General features: G+C 37.8%; 1 protein-coding gene across 1 annotated transcript; it reads left to right on the forward strand.

Moving 5' to 3' along the window:
* Positions 1-7,841: 7,841 nt before the first annotated feature.
* On the forward strand, positions 7,842-11,141 carry LOC139982992 (uncharacterized). Its single transcript, XM_071996318.1, has 3 exons — positions 7,842-8,199; positions 8,478-8,601; positions 9,392-11,141. Exons 1-3 carry the CDS (start codon positions 8,170-8,172, stop codon positions 9,565-9,567), a joined length of 330 nt encoding a protein of 109 aa, XP_071852419.1. The 5' UTR covers positions 7,842-8,169; the 3' UTR covers positions 9,568-11,141.
* The last annotated feature ends 5,212 nt before the right edge of the window (positions 11,142-16,353 follow it).

Consider the following 16,353-nt stretch of genomic DNA (forward strand, 5'->3'; position numbering starts at 1 on the left):
TGAATACTCCTTCACCAACAGCATAAATAATTTTGATGTTATTGTCGATTGTTAGGCTGCGAAGCTCAAGAGGGGCTTTATCCTTCACGCCAAGCTTCCGGGCGAAGGACAACCTCCGGCATGTCAATGTTGTCAACCTGCAATTAAATAGGATGAATATTATCAACAGTAACTATATATTCTTGAAAGTCATTTCATAAATAGTAATGTTGCCATTCATATATACCTACTCTGATATCCTGTTCAAGGAAGCTATAAGGGACCGAATAATAACCTTTGACCTCAAATATAAAAGAGCTCATTTGTCATAGAAACACATAATTGTGACTTTCTGCACACAAGGATGCTGCGTTACTTTATCAAGTGAGGTAGTCATGAAGGAGTCTAGTCTTTTTTAAGCCCCACAGTGAATGTCCATGCCACACTAGAGTATAGCAGACTGGAAGCACAATGGAGTTGAACACTTGGGGAGCTTTTTCCCTCTGCCCGAATGACGTGATTGTCAAACACCATTATCCGGCAACCTCATGACTCATGCATGCCAGACCAAAAATAATTACTAAAATGAACTCAGGCTCGCACGACACAGAGCCACTGCCAAGGCAGAAAAGGACTCAGTGACCTACACATTTTCACCCAAAACAGGGACAAACTCAACAGTACTGTCCAAGATACCACCAAAGGACTAGATTTTGGTCTTGGTCGATGACACATGTAATCCCAACGGAGAAACCACAAACTCTGCAAGCAAGGTAGCATCATCTACAAAATACCAGGTCAGACACCCGAACTTCACCAAATGAAACCCTGCAGTATGGGTCTCTCTTTACCCTCTCCATAATTAAGTGCATATAGGTGTTGAAAAGGCATAGGAGCTAGTGTGCACCTCTGCCTCCCCCCTGAAACAAGAAAGTCAATGACTTTGTGATTCCTTGTTCATGAAAACTGCTGTATGCCATATTTTACAATATATTACCCTATTTGACCACGGTATATTATGATGGCAGTAAATTACCAGAAATTTACCATGTAAATTTACCGGTAAATTACCGACTCACAACACTGGTGTCTATGACCCCAAGCCCCTTCGATTAAATGACAACTTACGGAAGGAGCATCAGTTAGGACTTCGGCAACATTTCTGAAGAGCTTGTTGGAATTGGCCTTTATTAACTGACGGCCCTTCTCTATGTTGGAGCGGCCAATCCATGCCTACAGTTCTTCTAGAATCTGAAACCATAAAAAGCAAGCCCTAATAACTAAGAGTGGTGGCCCATGGCAAACAGTAAGGTCACTAACCATTCTAATTGGGGGATAAATGCAAGGGTGCCAAGGTCTTTCATGTTATTTTTAAAATTGAGCCACAAACTAATTATCCTTCCTGCAGCTAAGCCTCATACTGTCCCTTCTAGTGACGTCACAATAGGGGAAACCCCGATTGGGGTAACACAGAGCAGACTGCTGCTTCCAATATTATTCCCTACTGCTGAGTGCATACGTAGTGACATCACCTAAAGAGAGCCGGGCCACGTATACAGGTCATGTTACTCTGCTATAAGTGATTCTACAGAAAACACATACAGTACACACATGCACATCATTTGTGTACACAGTCACAGAGTACTCTATGTGTACCTTATTGTTAGATCAATTGTAGGTAGGCTACATCAGAACATAATTGTGACACCATAGCAACTCACATAGCCACCATCCGGCAGGCAAGGAATCATTGCCACAACCTCCTTCGCTGTTTTGCCAAGTCTCCATGATGATAAGTTGGGCCGGACTACTGCCATTAGCATCTTGATAGTGGCTTCACGTCGCTGCCCATTCCATTCATCAACAAGTTCATCGCAACTTTCCAGGAAGTCATCTTCGGATAAAACTTTGCCAGTCGTAGGTCTAGAATTGAATAAATTTTGTGTTCATTGCCAAAATCGTATTATGAAGGGCAGGTACAGTGTGGTTCCACACTAACAATTCACATTTATTGATGATTCATTGTCTCTCTCTATTCAGATTGTACCTCTTATACTTTCAGTGTCCCCAAGTGAGAACCCCTGCTCATTTGGGTCCCATATGAGCAGGTTAAGACCTATAAAATGTAAGCGTTTTGGAACCAGACTCAGTAGGCTCACACATTTTTCAGACACAAATGACCTTTCATCCCAGCGCTCGGGCAAATTACTGAAGAATAGGAAAACACATTTTCAAGGATTCATTACATATACAGCAAGCAAGTCTACTTTACCATGGAAGGCTGAATCTATTTTTTTTCGTGTATTACCTCATCTATATTTTGGATTATGTAATTGACATATTTTTCTCCCAAAATCTTGTGAATTTTTCAAAATTTTATGCTAACCTGGCGATTGTTTAGATATGCTTTTTAAACCTCAAAACTATGGTCATGAAACAGATTGTTTCTAAACTGGCACAGAGAAAAAGAAGGCATGTAAAATCCCAACATTCCAAATTTGACCATGATGCCTTTTTGAGTTATTTTATCTTTAATGAATTTCACCTTCATCGATGACGTCACAAGGAGAGGGGGGGGGGATGCCAAGGCCACCCATAGACTCTACACAGTAAATGCTGCTACTTTGCACCTTGGTTGTGGAAAGACCAAAGGTAATATTTACAGAGGAAATTAATGAAACTCTTTCAAATCTTGTGAACAATTTTGTAAGTTTGTATTCAGATCCCAATCTGAGTTCATTTGTTACAGTGTTTTCCAAAGTATGTTTTGCATTAACTTTGTGTTACACAGGTTCCCACAGTGGCCCTTGTGATGTCACAAGGGGTATTGCGCAAAAGCAGATGTGTCTTACTTTCACACTCATATCGGCTGAAAGTTTGTCCGAGGTTTTAGAGTTCCTCAATAGACGGTACCGAAATACCTGAAGGCATATTTACATGATCATTGTACTTTAAAGCAATATGTTATTCCGTTTCCTTCTGAGCGTCCGTAGGTAAAGGGTTAAAGAGCATGCAAACCAACCTTCCCAAGTGGAATCTTTTTGCAACTGGCATGTCTGGTGACTCAGCTGATGAACAGGTGGTGAGGGATATTTTTCTGTTTTCCTTCAATGCAGCTGATGAATTCTGGAGCTCAGCTTACTACTGAAATATGACTAAAAAGAAAAAAAAAATATTCAAAGCTTTCTTGCATATAGAGCAAAACATCCCCAAAACATATTCATTTCATTAACCTGGGCAACATGCACATTAGCAGTCAAAGAGCTCTGACCATTGAGTACTATACATCAGGGATGAATATACTTTTACAATGGCATGATATGCTTGGTGACTGGGTATCTTGAGGAGGCGAGGAACACTCCTGTTGTGGTCCAATTTGGCACACATGGCAGATGGTCTAACCATGGAGTTACGAAAGACACTTGCTGCTATTGAGTTAAGTACACCAACAGACTGATGTTATTGTTTGGTCCTGGTCAACAGTGTCTTAGAGAGATTTGGCAGAAGGTATGGGTCACGTCAAGAATGCTAATTAGAATGTAACCTGGTGAAAAGAAGCACTCAGGCACTGTCCTAGTTTTTGTATTCTTCCATGTCTCGTCATACTACATACTCATGAATATTGATGAGATCGGCACTGGAAAACGATGGGGACCATCTACTCATTATGGGTATTCCACCAGCCAAGTATGAGACCAATCTGACCTTGCATCTTCCACTTATCTTGTTAATGAGGCACTGCTTGCTGGTTTTGCTATCTCACATCATGCATTTCCTAACAAGCTTACTGGTAATTAGTCTGCTCTGGGAGTGTGATACCCTGTATAAAATCCACAGTCCCCAAATTCACAATAGACCCTAAAGCGAGGGTCATTCCTGTGGATTCTCTGATATGATTTGTGAACTGATTAAAATTATCTGCAATGTAGTTGCACATGGTGCAACAATGAATAATTTCATCTCCCATGATGTTATACCTAGTAGATAAGATACTCCCAACCACTAGTAGAAATAGTTTATTTCATGACATACAGTATCTGAAAAACTACCAAACTGAAAAATTTACTGGACAAAATGATGCCATCCTTAACTTACAGAAGCTTGAGATAGCACAACAGAGAGAAACAGGTCACTGCACTGTGGAGAGAAAAAAAAAATAATAAATAAATAAATAAATAAAATTACTAACAAGGTCATTAGGAACATTTATCCACAAGTTTTGACCCCGACTGTGTGAATCCGGGTTCTGGGTCCGAATTTCCTTTTGGGGTTTGAATCTAATTATATTATTTGTTTATAGTGAATTGTGATTCTTTTAGAAATGTATAATGACAAAGCCATGTTTTGACAGTAAACTTTAATAATATGTCATTTTTGTTATTGACTTTACGACTAGTTCCTGGCATATTTCTAGGCACCATCTGGCAGGAGCCTGCAGGCCACCTTTTATTAAAATTCAACAATTTATGCAAATTAGGCATATTAAGTGACCTCCAGTGACCTTTACTGCCTTTAAAAACTATCAGCACTGAATTTTTACCGTATCAACTAGATTTTGTGAAAATCTGACAAACTTGAAAAACTGCATAAATTATGCAAATTATACAGAGCAAATGACCTCCAGTCACCCCAACTGTATACTTAAATTTCACGTGACAGAAGATAGACCATACCCACCAAGTTTCGCTAACATTCGACAAACATTAAAAAATTGCAGGGGTTAAATGTGGTGATCATGAAAGTTGGTCAGTATTACCATTGACCAATAGTACATATGGGGTGTTCAGGAATTTTAGGGCAAAGGTCAGCATGGAGGTCAGTTTCGGCCATTGTGTGAAAAATTGAAAAGTGCATCTCCTACAGATCAAATTGGATGATCATGAAAGTTAGTCAGTATCACCGAGGACCAAAGGTACGGGTGCGTTCAGGGATTTGAGGCCAAATGTCACCTAGGGGTCACTTTGGCCCCAAATAGCTATTTTCCTGCACGTTTGTAGTGAAATACTAGGCTAAGATAGGCCCACTGATAAAGTTAGCCTAACGTTGGAATAGTTGACTGTGTCATGTTTCGCTGCGGTGCTTCCACTTTCAGAAAACTAGCGTGGGTCAGTTACGTGTAATGGTGTAAGAAATATGGGGTGGCCAGATGCAAGCAACATGTTCAACCAAAAATTATGATTTTGATTGGCTTTTTTCTAGTATTTATAAGATGTTAGGAACAATATAATAAATCTGGTGGCAATACACTCACAAATGAGGAAATCTTGATTTTTCTTGTTTGCTACTGCGGCTAACACAAACTGCGGCTTGATTTACTTATAAGTACTGATAGCTGCATAGTGTCACATTGGCATGCTAGCTTTAGCACACTTTTCTGGTGGTTTTGCCGGTCTGTGTGAGATAATTACAAGTATTTATTACATTACGAGCTGTTTCAGACTTATTTTATTAAATTCTACAGGTTAGGAAATGACAATTTTCACAAAATACGACTTAAATATTAGTAACTGTCTAGTTAGGGCCTAGGGAAAATCGGGTTTTAATTACGACCAAGTCCAACCTGTTTAGCAGATTACTAAGGCATAATGCATTTTGACTGTTGTTAGGCTAACATTACTGTGGGAGTTCTAGTTTTAACTAGTTTTACCGGTTCCATTTTGGCTTATACTCAGGCATAGATAGTTGTAGGCTAGGCTAGAAATACAATTTCTACAGTTAATATTTATTTAATCGATAGGGTTAGGGTAGTATTGTTAAGTTCTTACAGTTTTTTCTACTTAAATTTAATTATTCTGGCTAATCTGGAAACTTTTCAGAAATCATGATCACTTAAGTTCACGACTGCATGCTGTGCTCTGCACCAGTGCGCTGTGGTATATGACGTAGCACACATGACAGTGACGTAATGCACATGTTTACTGTTGATCAGGCTATTAATTTTCAAAATTTTTGGGAAACAAACAAACACATCAAAATTACAAGTTATCACAAGGAGTTGGGGCCTAGCGATGGCGCTTGTTTGTGGGTTCGCTCCCCAGATAACGTAAAATCTGATGGTCCTTTGGCCAGCAGGTGCGGTACCGTCATAAGATTAAGAGTCAGTCCAGAGAAAGCGGTACCACTAAGACAATCCAGCCCAAATTGCCCCTACGAAATGAATTTCGCACACCACCTTTAATCCTCTAATCTGTAAGTAAATTGAAGAACATTGACCCATAACCTGGGGAAATAATTAAGAATCTGTGACAGGAAGTACATCACACTGTGCACTAAGTCAGTACAGGAGTGCATTTTGAGAACGACACTCTATCATTATAATTACATTCTGGGTATGAAGTAGGGCTAGTTCGGTCACAGATTCTAAATTAGAGCCAGGTAGCCTAGCCCTGTTTCTTCTGAGCATATTCAGGGTTTTATAGGCTTCATTTGTCAGTTTGAAAAAGTTCACTGAATAGGCAGATATGATCCCAAACCTAGGCCCGTAATTTAACATAGACCTAGCCTAGGCCTAGGCCTAAATAGCCTACTGACTGTGTCCGACTTAGCAGCTAAGGGCTAAATAGCCTACCGTACTGACTGCGTCCAACTTAGCATGGTTGACTTAGTTGCAAGTTAGCAGACAGCACGTTAGGCTATCTGCATTCCGTTTTGTGTCAATGTGTAGCGTCAGTTAACGTTAGGCTATTTGCCGCCTTTTAGTTTAACAATTCTGGCCTGACGGTCGCTAGTTCTAGGCCTATGTTCAATTTTCACGTCTAATATTTCACCCTATTAATCTCGGTAATGCAAAAATTAAGCAGACTGCAAAATACCTCTTCTTTTCCTTTCAATCTGACTGGTACAGAACGGTAAATCAGGAGGTGATGATGACATTTAGGTAGGCACTGCAGGCGTACGACGTTCGCGTGTCGCGCTCGTGGTGTCAGCCTCAATCCACCAATTATATATCAATACGTCTGAAGAAGGCGTGGCTTAATTCGTGACATCATTTGCTATCAACACTTGGGTGCTAATACTACTTGGGCCGTGCTGTTAATATTAATATACCACAAAGACGCTGGTGTTGATAAAAACATTTGAGGCATACGTCGAGCTCAATATCGTTACGCGATCACAACTTTGGAAACACATGGCAGTGTTTATAGAACTGGATTAACACCAATAGCCAATGCGCACTACCATGCGGGACGATGCTATTGAACGGAATGTTTAGAAAATAACACACCAACGCGTTTTCAAAAGACGTTTCTTTTTAGAGTGTATATGTGTTTATGCACTACTTGTTTGGCAATACAAAAACAGAAAAACAAGGTTCTCCATAGTACAAAGCGAGCTCTTATTGACATGTTCATCTCTAGGTTCAAAATAGTTCTTGGATTCTATCAAGTTGTTGGTGAATTTTTCACTTCCCTTCATGAGTTAAATTGGGCAGGAAACTTGTACGTCATTGGTGAATTTGTTGCATACATTGAACTGAATATCTTGCGAATATTCATTCGTCCTAATTGTTTTCTGAAAGATCTGAAGATAAACGCAAAACTTGAATTTGTCATCGCAATGATATTCCTACTTTTAATCATCGTTGTACCTTTTGTAATATACCAAATAAAGAAATGTTATTATCGCATTAGTTTGCCAGGGACTAAATCAAAGATTCTAACGTACGTGTTGGCTATCTTGTTTCTGACTTACCCACCGATCTGTACCATCATTTTCCAGCTCTACCCACGCGCTTGCAAACGATTTTGCTGGGATGAAAACAGAAAATACTGTGTTGAAGTCCTTCGATCTGATTTTGCAATTGAATGCAAAACATTACAAATGTATCAAATCTTGGCTTTCGTTGCAACTGTGCTGTATGCGTTTTGCCTGCTTTTCTTTTTGTGGAAAAAGCGATCTGAATTATCATATCATGAGCGCACCCTTAGCAGTCCAGAATCACGTGGAGACGATATCACTAATCCGGTCACTAATACTGACGATATCACCCATAGCAGTACTCCCATATGGCTAACTATTCTATGCGAGAATTACAAAGACAAATATTGGTTTTGGGAAATCCTCGAACTGATTCGAAAGGTTACTCAAACCGTTTTGATAACGTTGCTTGGCTGGGAAAACAGAGTGACAGTTCTTCTAACCATCGGTATCTCGGTTCTGTTCTTGATTCTACATGCACGATACTTACCGATGAAGAGCTCATTTGAACAAAAACTTCAGGTAAATATTACGAAATATATTGAATACGTATGTTTCATTAATTACTGTTTAAAATAAATAATTGTCACATATAAGACAAATATCCTGATAACGTTAGAATCGTTAGTCACCGGTTAATTAGAAATCCAACAATGTGTTTATTGATTATTTAACATACTTACTGCTTTTACATTATTCAGCTATTTATAAATATTTCATATAAATTTAAATGTTAAAAATCCTTCTTAATCTAATGCTGAACAATTCCAGTAAACATATTCGCTTTCGTTCTCCTTCAGATGTTTGCTCTAACAGCGATCCTGATTAATGTTCTTATCGCTGCAATTGATCACGATGAATCCGAAGATGGTCTTACTGTGTTTTTAATACTTTTGAACCTTATAGTAATAGCTATTGTGTTTGGTAAGTTATAATTTAATCTATTGTAATTGAAAAAAATGGAAATATTGAAACATTAAGTTTTTATCAAAATGGTAAGAACTTCGTGTCAATAGGGTTAGCTATTTGACACAAAATGATAAATTTTTGAGTTAATAGATCAACAACTCGAAACAAAATGAAACATTCCTCAAATCTTAAAACTTAGATTCGCCCATAAATGTGCTGCCAAAATTCTCAATATCAAATGATATGATATGATGATATGATCAAATGATATCAAATGATATCAACTTAACAATTTGCAACAAAATTTTAAATTGATCCTTTTTATATAAAATATCTCGTTTGCATTGTTGCAAAAATGATGAGTTACGCTTGCGTCAGATTTGTTAATGTTATCACTTAATTAAAATCGTTTGTTTTAATATTTGTAACAAAATATCAATTGCAGCGACAATTGGTTTTAGAACTGAACATTTTAACGCAACCTTAACGTTTTGTACTGGAGATATGGGTAAATTGCTTAGAATCTTTAGTTTAGTTTTGAAAACAAATATATTTCTCGTTCCATTAAAATAGTCTTCTAATTCCGGAATAAAAACACTTAGGGCCTCTCCAGTCGTTATGGCCTCACTTCCGAAAGTCGAAACAGTTAATGAAATCAACTTAAATTGAGCTTTAGTGTTACTTGTACGCTCACTTTGGACTATAAATATTGTAAGTTGTTTAAAGTAAGATATATATATAGCGGAATTTATACAAAAACGGAACAATATATCACGTTAACCATTTTCTTTCCTTTAAAACACAGGAGAACTGTTGATGGGCGTTTTCCATATCCTAGGAAAGCTGCAAGTCCACAAAAAAGTTATGACTTGTGCAGTTAATGCGCTTCGGAGGGGGGAACGTCTTTTTAAGATCCGACCAAAACAAGTACCGTTGATTGACGATAAATCTAATATCCAGACAGAGGAGAAGTTAAAGTAATTAAAAATTTCGTAATGATTGTGACAAGTTCGTTAACATTTTTGGATAATCTTAAAATGTTATTGTTATTTTAATTCAACCGTTAAATAGTTCAACTAGGATAGAAAAAATAATGAAAATGTGTCTGTGCTGTTAAGTCCTTAGTCGTAAAATAATGACGATTTTGACGGACAATAATCATGACAGATAATATTTTATTTTGTTTTCAAATGTGCATACAAAGGTCGCCATATTTACTTTAAAGTTATTTATTGTAATTCCAAATATCAAAACATTAGTAACATAGTCATTTAAGCGATTGAGAATATCGATGATTTGTCTAAAGTAATGTGAACATTGTAAAATATTTACTTTATTTTGCTGATTCAATGTAAATAATGACTTATTTTAATCACGTGGATTATTAATCATTCTATACTTCTTTCTGAAAGCATGAAGTATTTACTAAATGCAATAAGTGAATTGCAAGTAATGTCAAATACTCAGTTTATTTTAACCAGACGTTTCATCTCACTTCAATCATAACGTGTTGCTTAATGGTATGTAAATTTAAATGTGATAAACAGCACAGGCTAAGGGTAACGTTGCACGAATTACTCTCAGTCTCTATTTGCAACTTCTAACTTTAATTATTCACATTTTTGATAACAATTATGTTAAATGATTAACAATCAGACATAGGTTTCTTTATATTCTAGTGCGACATATATATATATACAGTCTCCGTCGCAAATTCTGTAAGCAAATATGCTGTTTTAAACTGATACCAGCGTTAAGGCCTTTGCAGAATATGGCCATGTACACACGCAAAGCTTATTTACAATAAAACGTTTACATTTTATAATTTAATGCAATCGAATTCTTGATAATACATGCGTCATATCTATAATACTAATAACCGGACAAGCTACTCGGGTCAACATGCCATATTTTTCCAAAATCGTCTTCTCTTACATATTCAATCTAGGTACTCTGCTATAAAACTCACTCAAATCGGCGCCTGCGGTGGTTTGTTTAAGATTTCATGAAGTCCTTGGAAGTGTTTCCCAGACTTTTAGATACGAGTTTTTGTTAATTATTAACATGTCTCATCTGACTTTTTCTTCACGAAGCAATGACATCTTTAAAGTCGTGTCTGGGGAATTTCTGCTTGGAGCAACACATTTAATCATAGAAATGCTAATGCTATGTAGAGATTCAAGCTATGATTAAATTACAAAAGTATATTCCCACAAACAAATATATCTTCCCTCTCGACCTGTCAAGAATAATTTTGTTAACCAAGGTGTGCTCACGTAATGTGTAGCCGATGAAGTCGCTCGTCAATTTTAATGCGTGTTACACAGAAATGGAAGCAAGTTGACGTGATAGCTTTACTACCTGTAGCAAAGTATTCAACACATGCGGTCAGAAACCGTTTTGCTCCATATATTCTCAACCGAATGCCGAAAAGTCATATTTATCTTTTCACAAGAATGATATTGTTTATCTGGAATACGTGGTGTAGTTAATACTCAAGTTCAATGAATTAAGACTTTTTTATGGTCGTTTCTTACTAAGTATACATATATATGTATATATATATATATATATATATATATATATATATATATATATATAATATATGACTTTTTGAAAGATTCAGTAGCGTTATGCTGTGTATTGTTATACCACAGGCATTTGTAATTGAATTTAACCATTTGGAATTTATGGAAACAAATATTCTACACTGCTAGAATATCTCAGCATCGTAGCTCTTAGTAAGGGTGCTGTTTCCAGATATAAAATTGTCAGAAGAAATTATGATTCAACATTAAAGATGATCACCGAATATTTTACTCTCACATTAAAGCTTTTTTGAAATCAACCTGCTTACTTTTTTTACATTATGTTTAAGGGCGGCGGAATTGGGGGGCACAGGGGGCACGTGCCCCCCCCCCCACTTTTCCTCAGGTTAAAAATGTGCCCTTTTCTTTATAAAAATTGTGCGCTTGATCACCTTATTAGGTTAGCGATATTTTTGTAAGAGATCTCATCCTAATTTTGAACTATTAATGAATTTCTGTGGGTCAAACTCAAAGCTATTTCGAATGGAAAAAATCAAAAGCAGAAAACTACTACGGTGTAGTGTAAAGGCCGCATATAACCATTATCCTGTCACTGGGTTCTTTGAAGCCAGTCGAGAAGAAACGTCTTCACACTTCCACGTGGGGCTCGACGCTGATTGCTACGACCGGATTTTTCAGTCACAGGTATCGCAATATTGTTGGGAATCTCGACCGGTTGGAGGTCGATTACCGATTATCTGGGGGTGGGGATGTACCAGACATTCCCTGGATCCCGTCCGCTGCCTCGGGGCACTTTTTCGTAGCGGGTGTTAGAGGGCCCAGAAAGTAGGCCCTAGCGGGAAACTAAACGTTAATTTGACACGCCTTTTTGGCAAATAAATCGTCGAAGTAACGGCATACCATGTGGGGTTTTCGAGCAGAGGGTAACACCCTCAAACACCCATTTTCCGCTACCCCGGGGCACTTTTTCGTAGCGGACGTCAAAGGACCCAGAAAGTAAGTAAGCCCAGCGAAGAAACTGTAAATGTGAATTTGATAGGCCTTTTTGGCAAACAAATCGTCGTTGTAACGGCATACAATCAGGCGTTTTCGAGTAGAGGGGGCACCCTCTACCACCCCTCTTCCGCTATCCCGGGGCACTTTTTCATAGCGGGCGTCAGAGGACCCAGACAGTAGGCCCAGCGGGGAAACTAAATGCGAATTTGACAGGCTTCTTTGGCAAACAAATCGTCGTTGTAACGGTATACAATTGGGGGTTTTCGAGTAGAGGGGCATCCTATACCACCCTTCTTCCGCTATCCCGGGGGCACTTTTTCATAGCGGGCGTCAAAGGACCCAGAAAGTAAGCCCAGTGGGGATAGTAAATGCGAATTTTACAGTCCTTGTTGGCAATCAAACCGTCGTTGAACGGCATACTATAGTATGCTTTTTTTTCCTTGAGGGGGGGGGCGTTGATGGAGTGATGTGTATACGCAAATAAGATAGTACAATAAGAGTTATAAAGGGTACTAAATATCAGGCTGCAGAAGTTCAATCGATTTTCTGCAAAGTGCCCTTCAACGTCGGTGCCCCCCCCCCACCCCAGATTAAAAGTGCTTCCGCCGCCCTTGATTATGTTAGCAAAATGGTACTTATACTTTCGTTATTCTTAACATTTTGTCAGCAAGAAGTCACTACGAAAAGGAAATTAACGTTGTAGTTATTGCAAAGGTAAGGAAAAGGCGTTATGTGTGTTATGTATAGTCGTGTGTACCTCGCTAGTAACGGATTTAAAAGAATACAAGTAGTATTTATACCCAGCCATAACCTGTCCATTTGTGTTTCTATTTTATAAGCAAGGAGAATATGATACATCATCATTGTTCTGATTTCGATCTTGTGACTGGCTTAGACCATGCAGCATTCTGACCCATCAGTATCACGTTGTCCAATTGTTGTTTTAATTTCGCATCATATTCCAAAGGGTTATTTCCTTGCTGTGGACATGTGACATGACTAGAAATTGTTCACTTTAATTTATATGTATCTGATTCCAAAGCGCTGTTCGTATGTGGTATCAATTGTGCAATCTGGAGTTATTGACGCCTTGTTGTACATATTGTGTAGGCGTTTAAGAGACTTCTCGACATAATGATGAATCATAAAGTCTATATAGTACTAATCGACTTTTGTTAAATATGATAAATAGAATGTTCACGATATGACAATAGGATCAAAGTACTACTTATCCAATAGTCCAGGCCCTGCAATGTAAAACCAACGTCATCCTCAAAATATCATATATGCTGAATGTTACCAACTCGAATGGACTGTGCCGACAGCACCATTACCAAGTGAAATCGAGCACGGTGAAATCAGGTATATCCCATCGAGCCCTTTTCAAAAATCAGAAAGGGAGCTTTAATACTTTCACATAATTTGGAGGCTGCCCCGGACATGACAATCCCACCCTCCCGTGAAGAGACCTAAAAGAGCTAAAAAAAAAGAACTTAAATAAAATAATTCTTCCCGGTAGCTGGGCTGGGCTGTTACTCGGAAGAGAACTGTTCTCCCGGAGTTTTACTCACAAGCACTCTAGCCACCAGCTTCCTAAACAAGGGGCCACTCCCTCGTAATTTTGTGTTTGCCTTTTTTTAATGAAATTATGCTAAAACCTTATTAGAGATGAATATACTTGACGTATTATTATTTTGTTTTTTCTTTCTCCTTTCTCCCAAAGGGTGTGTATTACATAATCTTTCAACTTTGGAATCAAGATGACGAGACGTTAATCACTATCATGGCTAAGAACTGTACTATCAACTGATTGCTGACGCCATCATTTGACCATTTGATGTATGATGTAACTCTTTTTAAGAATAACATCACCTGACATACCGTATTTCGTTATGTCATTAGCACAAACAAATAGGCATATTATTTCATTGATAGTTAAAAATGACCAAAGATAAAGGACAAATGTTTCCGTACGCCATTTTCCGATTTTTCTTTGGAAAGCCATAGGGTGGAGACAAATCTGACGACGAAACAGTGGCACCGAGTACACAAAAGAAGGCCAGCTAACGATTATTCATTCACAATTAATTACATGTACAAGCTCCTTGTGTGTGTGTTGTAGTGTTAACTTCTTGTATAGGTACCGTACCACAATTAGAGCAGTGTTCGTTCGCTCATAAGGTTAACCATTGTCAGAGAAAAGAGGTAAAAGTACTGTACCTAAGGTAATGCTTGTTTAAGCATGTTATCAGTTACTGTCATTATTTGTTCTGCCTATGAAAGAGCATAATTTAAGGTACAGATGGTGGGAAAATAGGGGGATCGAAGGTGATATAAAACATTTTAGAAATTATTTGGTTAAATGTTGATATTACTCCGAGCAAGCATATGGAAAAATGGGGGTTCAGTATGCTAAACTTGCTCCTCTTCTAGCTCAAAATCTTAAAGGTCATGGTAGAGAAGTTTGCAAGTGCCATGATAGGCCAAGTTCTCAGCTATCATGTGGTGGGTAGGATACACCAGTTGAAAACGTTTATCTATGCTTTGGCAGGTCGTGAAAGTAACCAGTTTAGTTTGTAAGTCAATGGAACAAATAATTGTGGTGCCAGACCTATAGGCATAAACAGAGACCAGAATTTTGATATCCTAATAAACCAAGATTGGTATGAGTTAAAGTGAAGTTTTTCCCTCGGAATGAGTACGATTACAAAAAAAGTAAACAGAGATCAGATTTGTATTTTACGAGTATAACAACGTGACTGCGGTTACAAGTAGAATTTTTCATTTGTATGAGTACGATTACAAATTCTAAACATAGATCAGACTTGTGTTATATATAGAAGTAAAACAACACTGGTACGAGTAAAAGTAGGAATTTCCCTTCGTATGAGTACGATTACAAATCATAAACAGAGATTGGATTTATGTTGCGAGTACATGCAACTATATTGTAATGCGAGTACAACGACGGACTCTCTGCAATTTTGCTGAGGAATTAATAATTACAGACATTAAACTAAGGAAAATTAGACAATAGCGATAGCTAGAAAATTACTTGAATATTAAGAAAATATGTCGAAAAAGTGATAACTATTGGTCTTATGTACTTGCAAAAGCAAGACAAGCATGTTTCCCACCACGTTGACAGTACATCCTATTACATGGGTATTTTTGCAGGCCTATTAAACGTTTTTGGGCGGGGGGGGGGTGGGGGAAAACTTAGTAAAGTTTAAGCTGAAATATCAAATATTAAGTTTTTGCCGACTAGCACTGTAAAATGCTATAAGAACAATCTGTAACGATGCTGTAAATTATGGTAGGCTACTATGAAACTGTGTTAGTAAATAATTGCAAGATGTAGCGATACTGTGCATGAAAAATTAGGCAACAATGAAAATGTGTAAATAAATTATTACAAGGCAGTCTATTGTTTAAGATGCTATAATAATGATAATGTAAATATTTTCAAGAGGTAGTACTAAACAATTAACTCAATAGTTTTTATTCGTGTACTCAAATTTTCTTTGGCTGCATTTTGCCAACACTTATGTCTGCTTTTTTTCCATGTTTCAAAGAAAGTAAGTTTTGGATGTCTAATTTACGATAATTTCAACATTAAAATGGGAAGTAAGAACATAGACAGTATGTTATATTTATAGCAGAGTGTAACAAGAATTAACACCGAGCAACCACTAATATATGCCTCATTAGCCTACTATTTGAATATGCTTAACGAATCAACGTACGACTGCACAACCCAGTAACCATGCAAAACTGAGCTGCGTGCGTTATGTGAGCAGGTGAGTGTTGTTCTGAATAGTATTTGAGGTCAGGTAACCGGGTCACTATGAATATACTTTGTTGGAGGTAATGGGCGTGACAATCGCTTCATCGATTACCATAGAGGTATAGCATTATCTCCACAGCCGTTGTAGTTTGTCGTAAAACTATGTTTTCTTCGGGGTTTATACATGGTTAAGTGGGATTCGTCCTTGAGTCTCCCTAAGACTGTTTCCGGTATATTGTAGTATTTCCGACCCTTGGTCATCCTCGATGTATGCAGTGGTGAAACCGTAATAGTTAAAACCTGGTTAGAAATCGGACCAGCTATTTTCAAACGCTGTAAATAACAATTAGGTTTACACAAACCTACTCCAAATCCGTGTCGTTATTTGATCTAACACCATTTACCTGATCCCGCTATGGTGCCGAACGTAGCAAT

The sequence above is a fragment of the Apostichopus japonicus genome, chromosome 16 (assembly GCF_037975245.1).
Source record: "Apostichopus japonicus isolate 1M-3 chromosome 16, ASM3797524v1, whole genome shotgun sequence".
Lineage (NCBI taxonomy): Eukaryota > Metazoa > Echinodermata > Holothuroidea > Aspidochirotida > Stichopodidae > Apostichopus > Apostichopus japonicus.

Coding starts and splice junctions, on each gene's coding strand:
- LOC139982992 (XM_071996318.1), top strand. CDS start 8,170: ATGAAGAGCTCATTTGAACAAAAACTTCAG. Junction 8,200..8,477: donor CATTTGAACAAAAACTTCAG/GTAAATATTACG, acceptor GTTCTCCTTCAG/ATGTTTGCTCTAACAGCGAT. Junction 8,602..9,391: donor AGTAATAGCTATTGTGTTTG/GTAAGTTATAAT, acceptor TTTAAAACACAG/GAGAACTGTTGATGGGCGTT.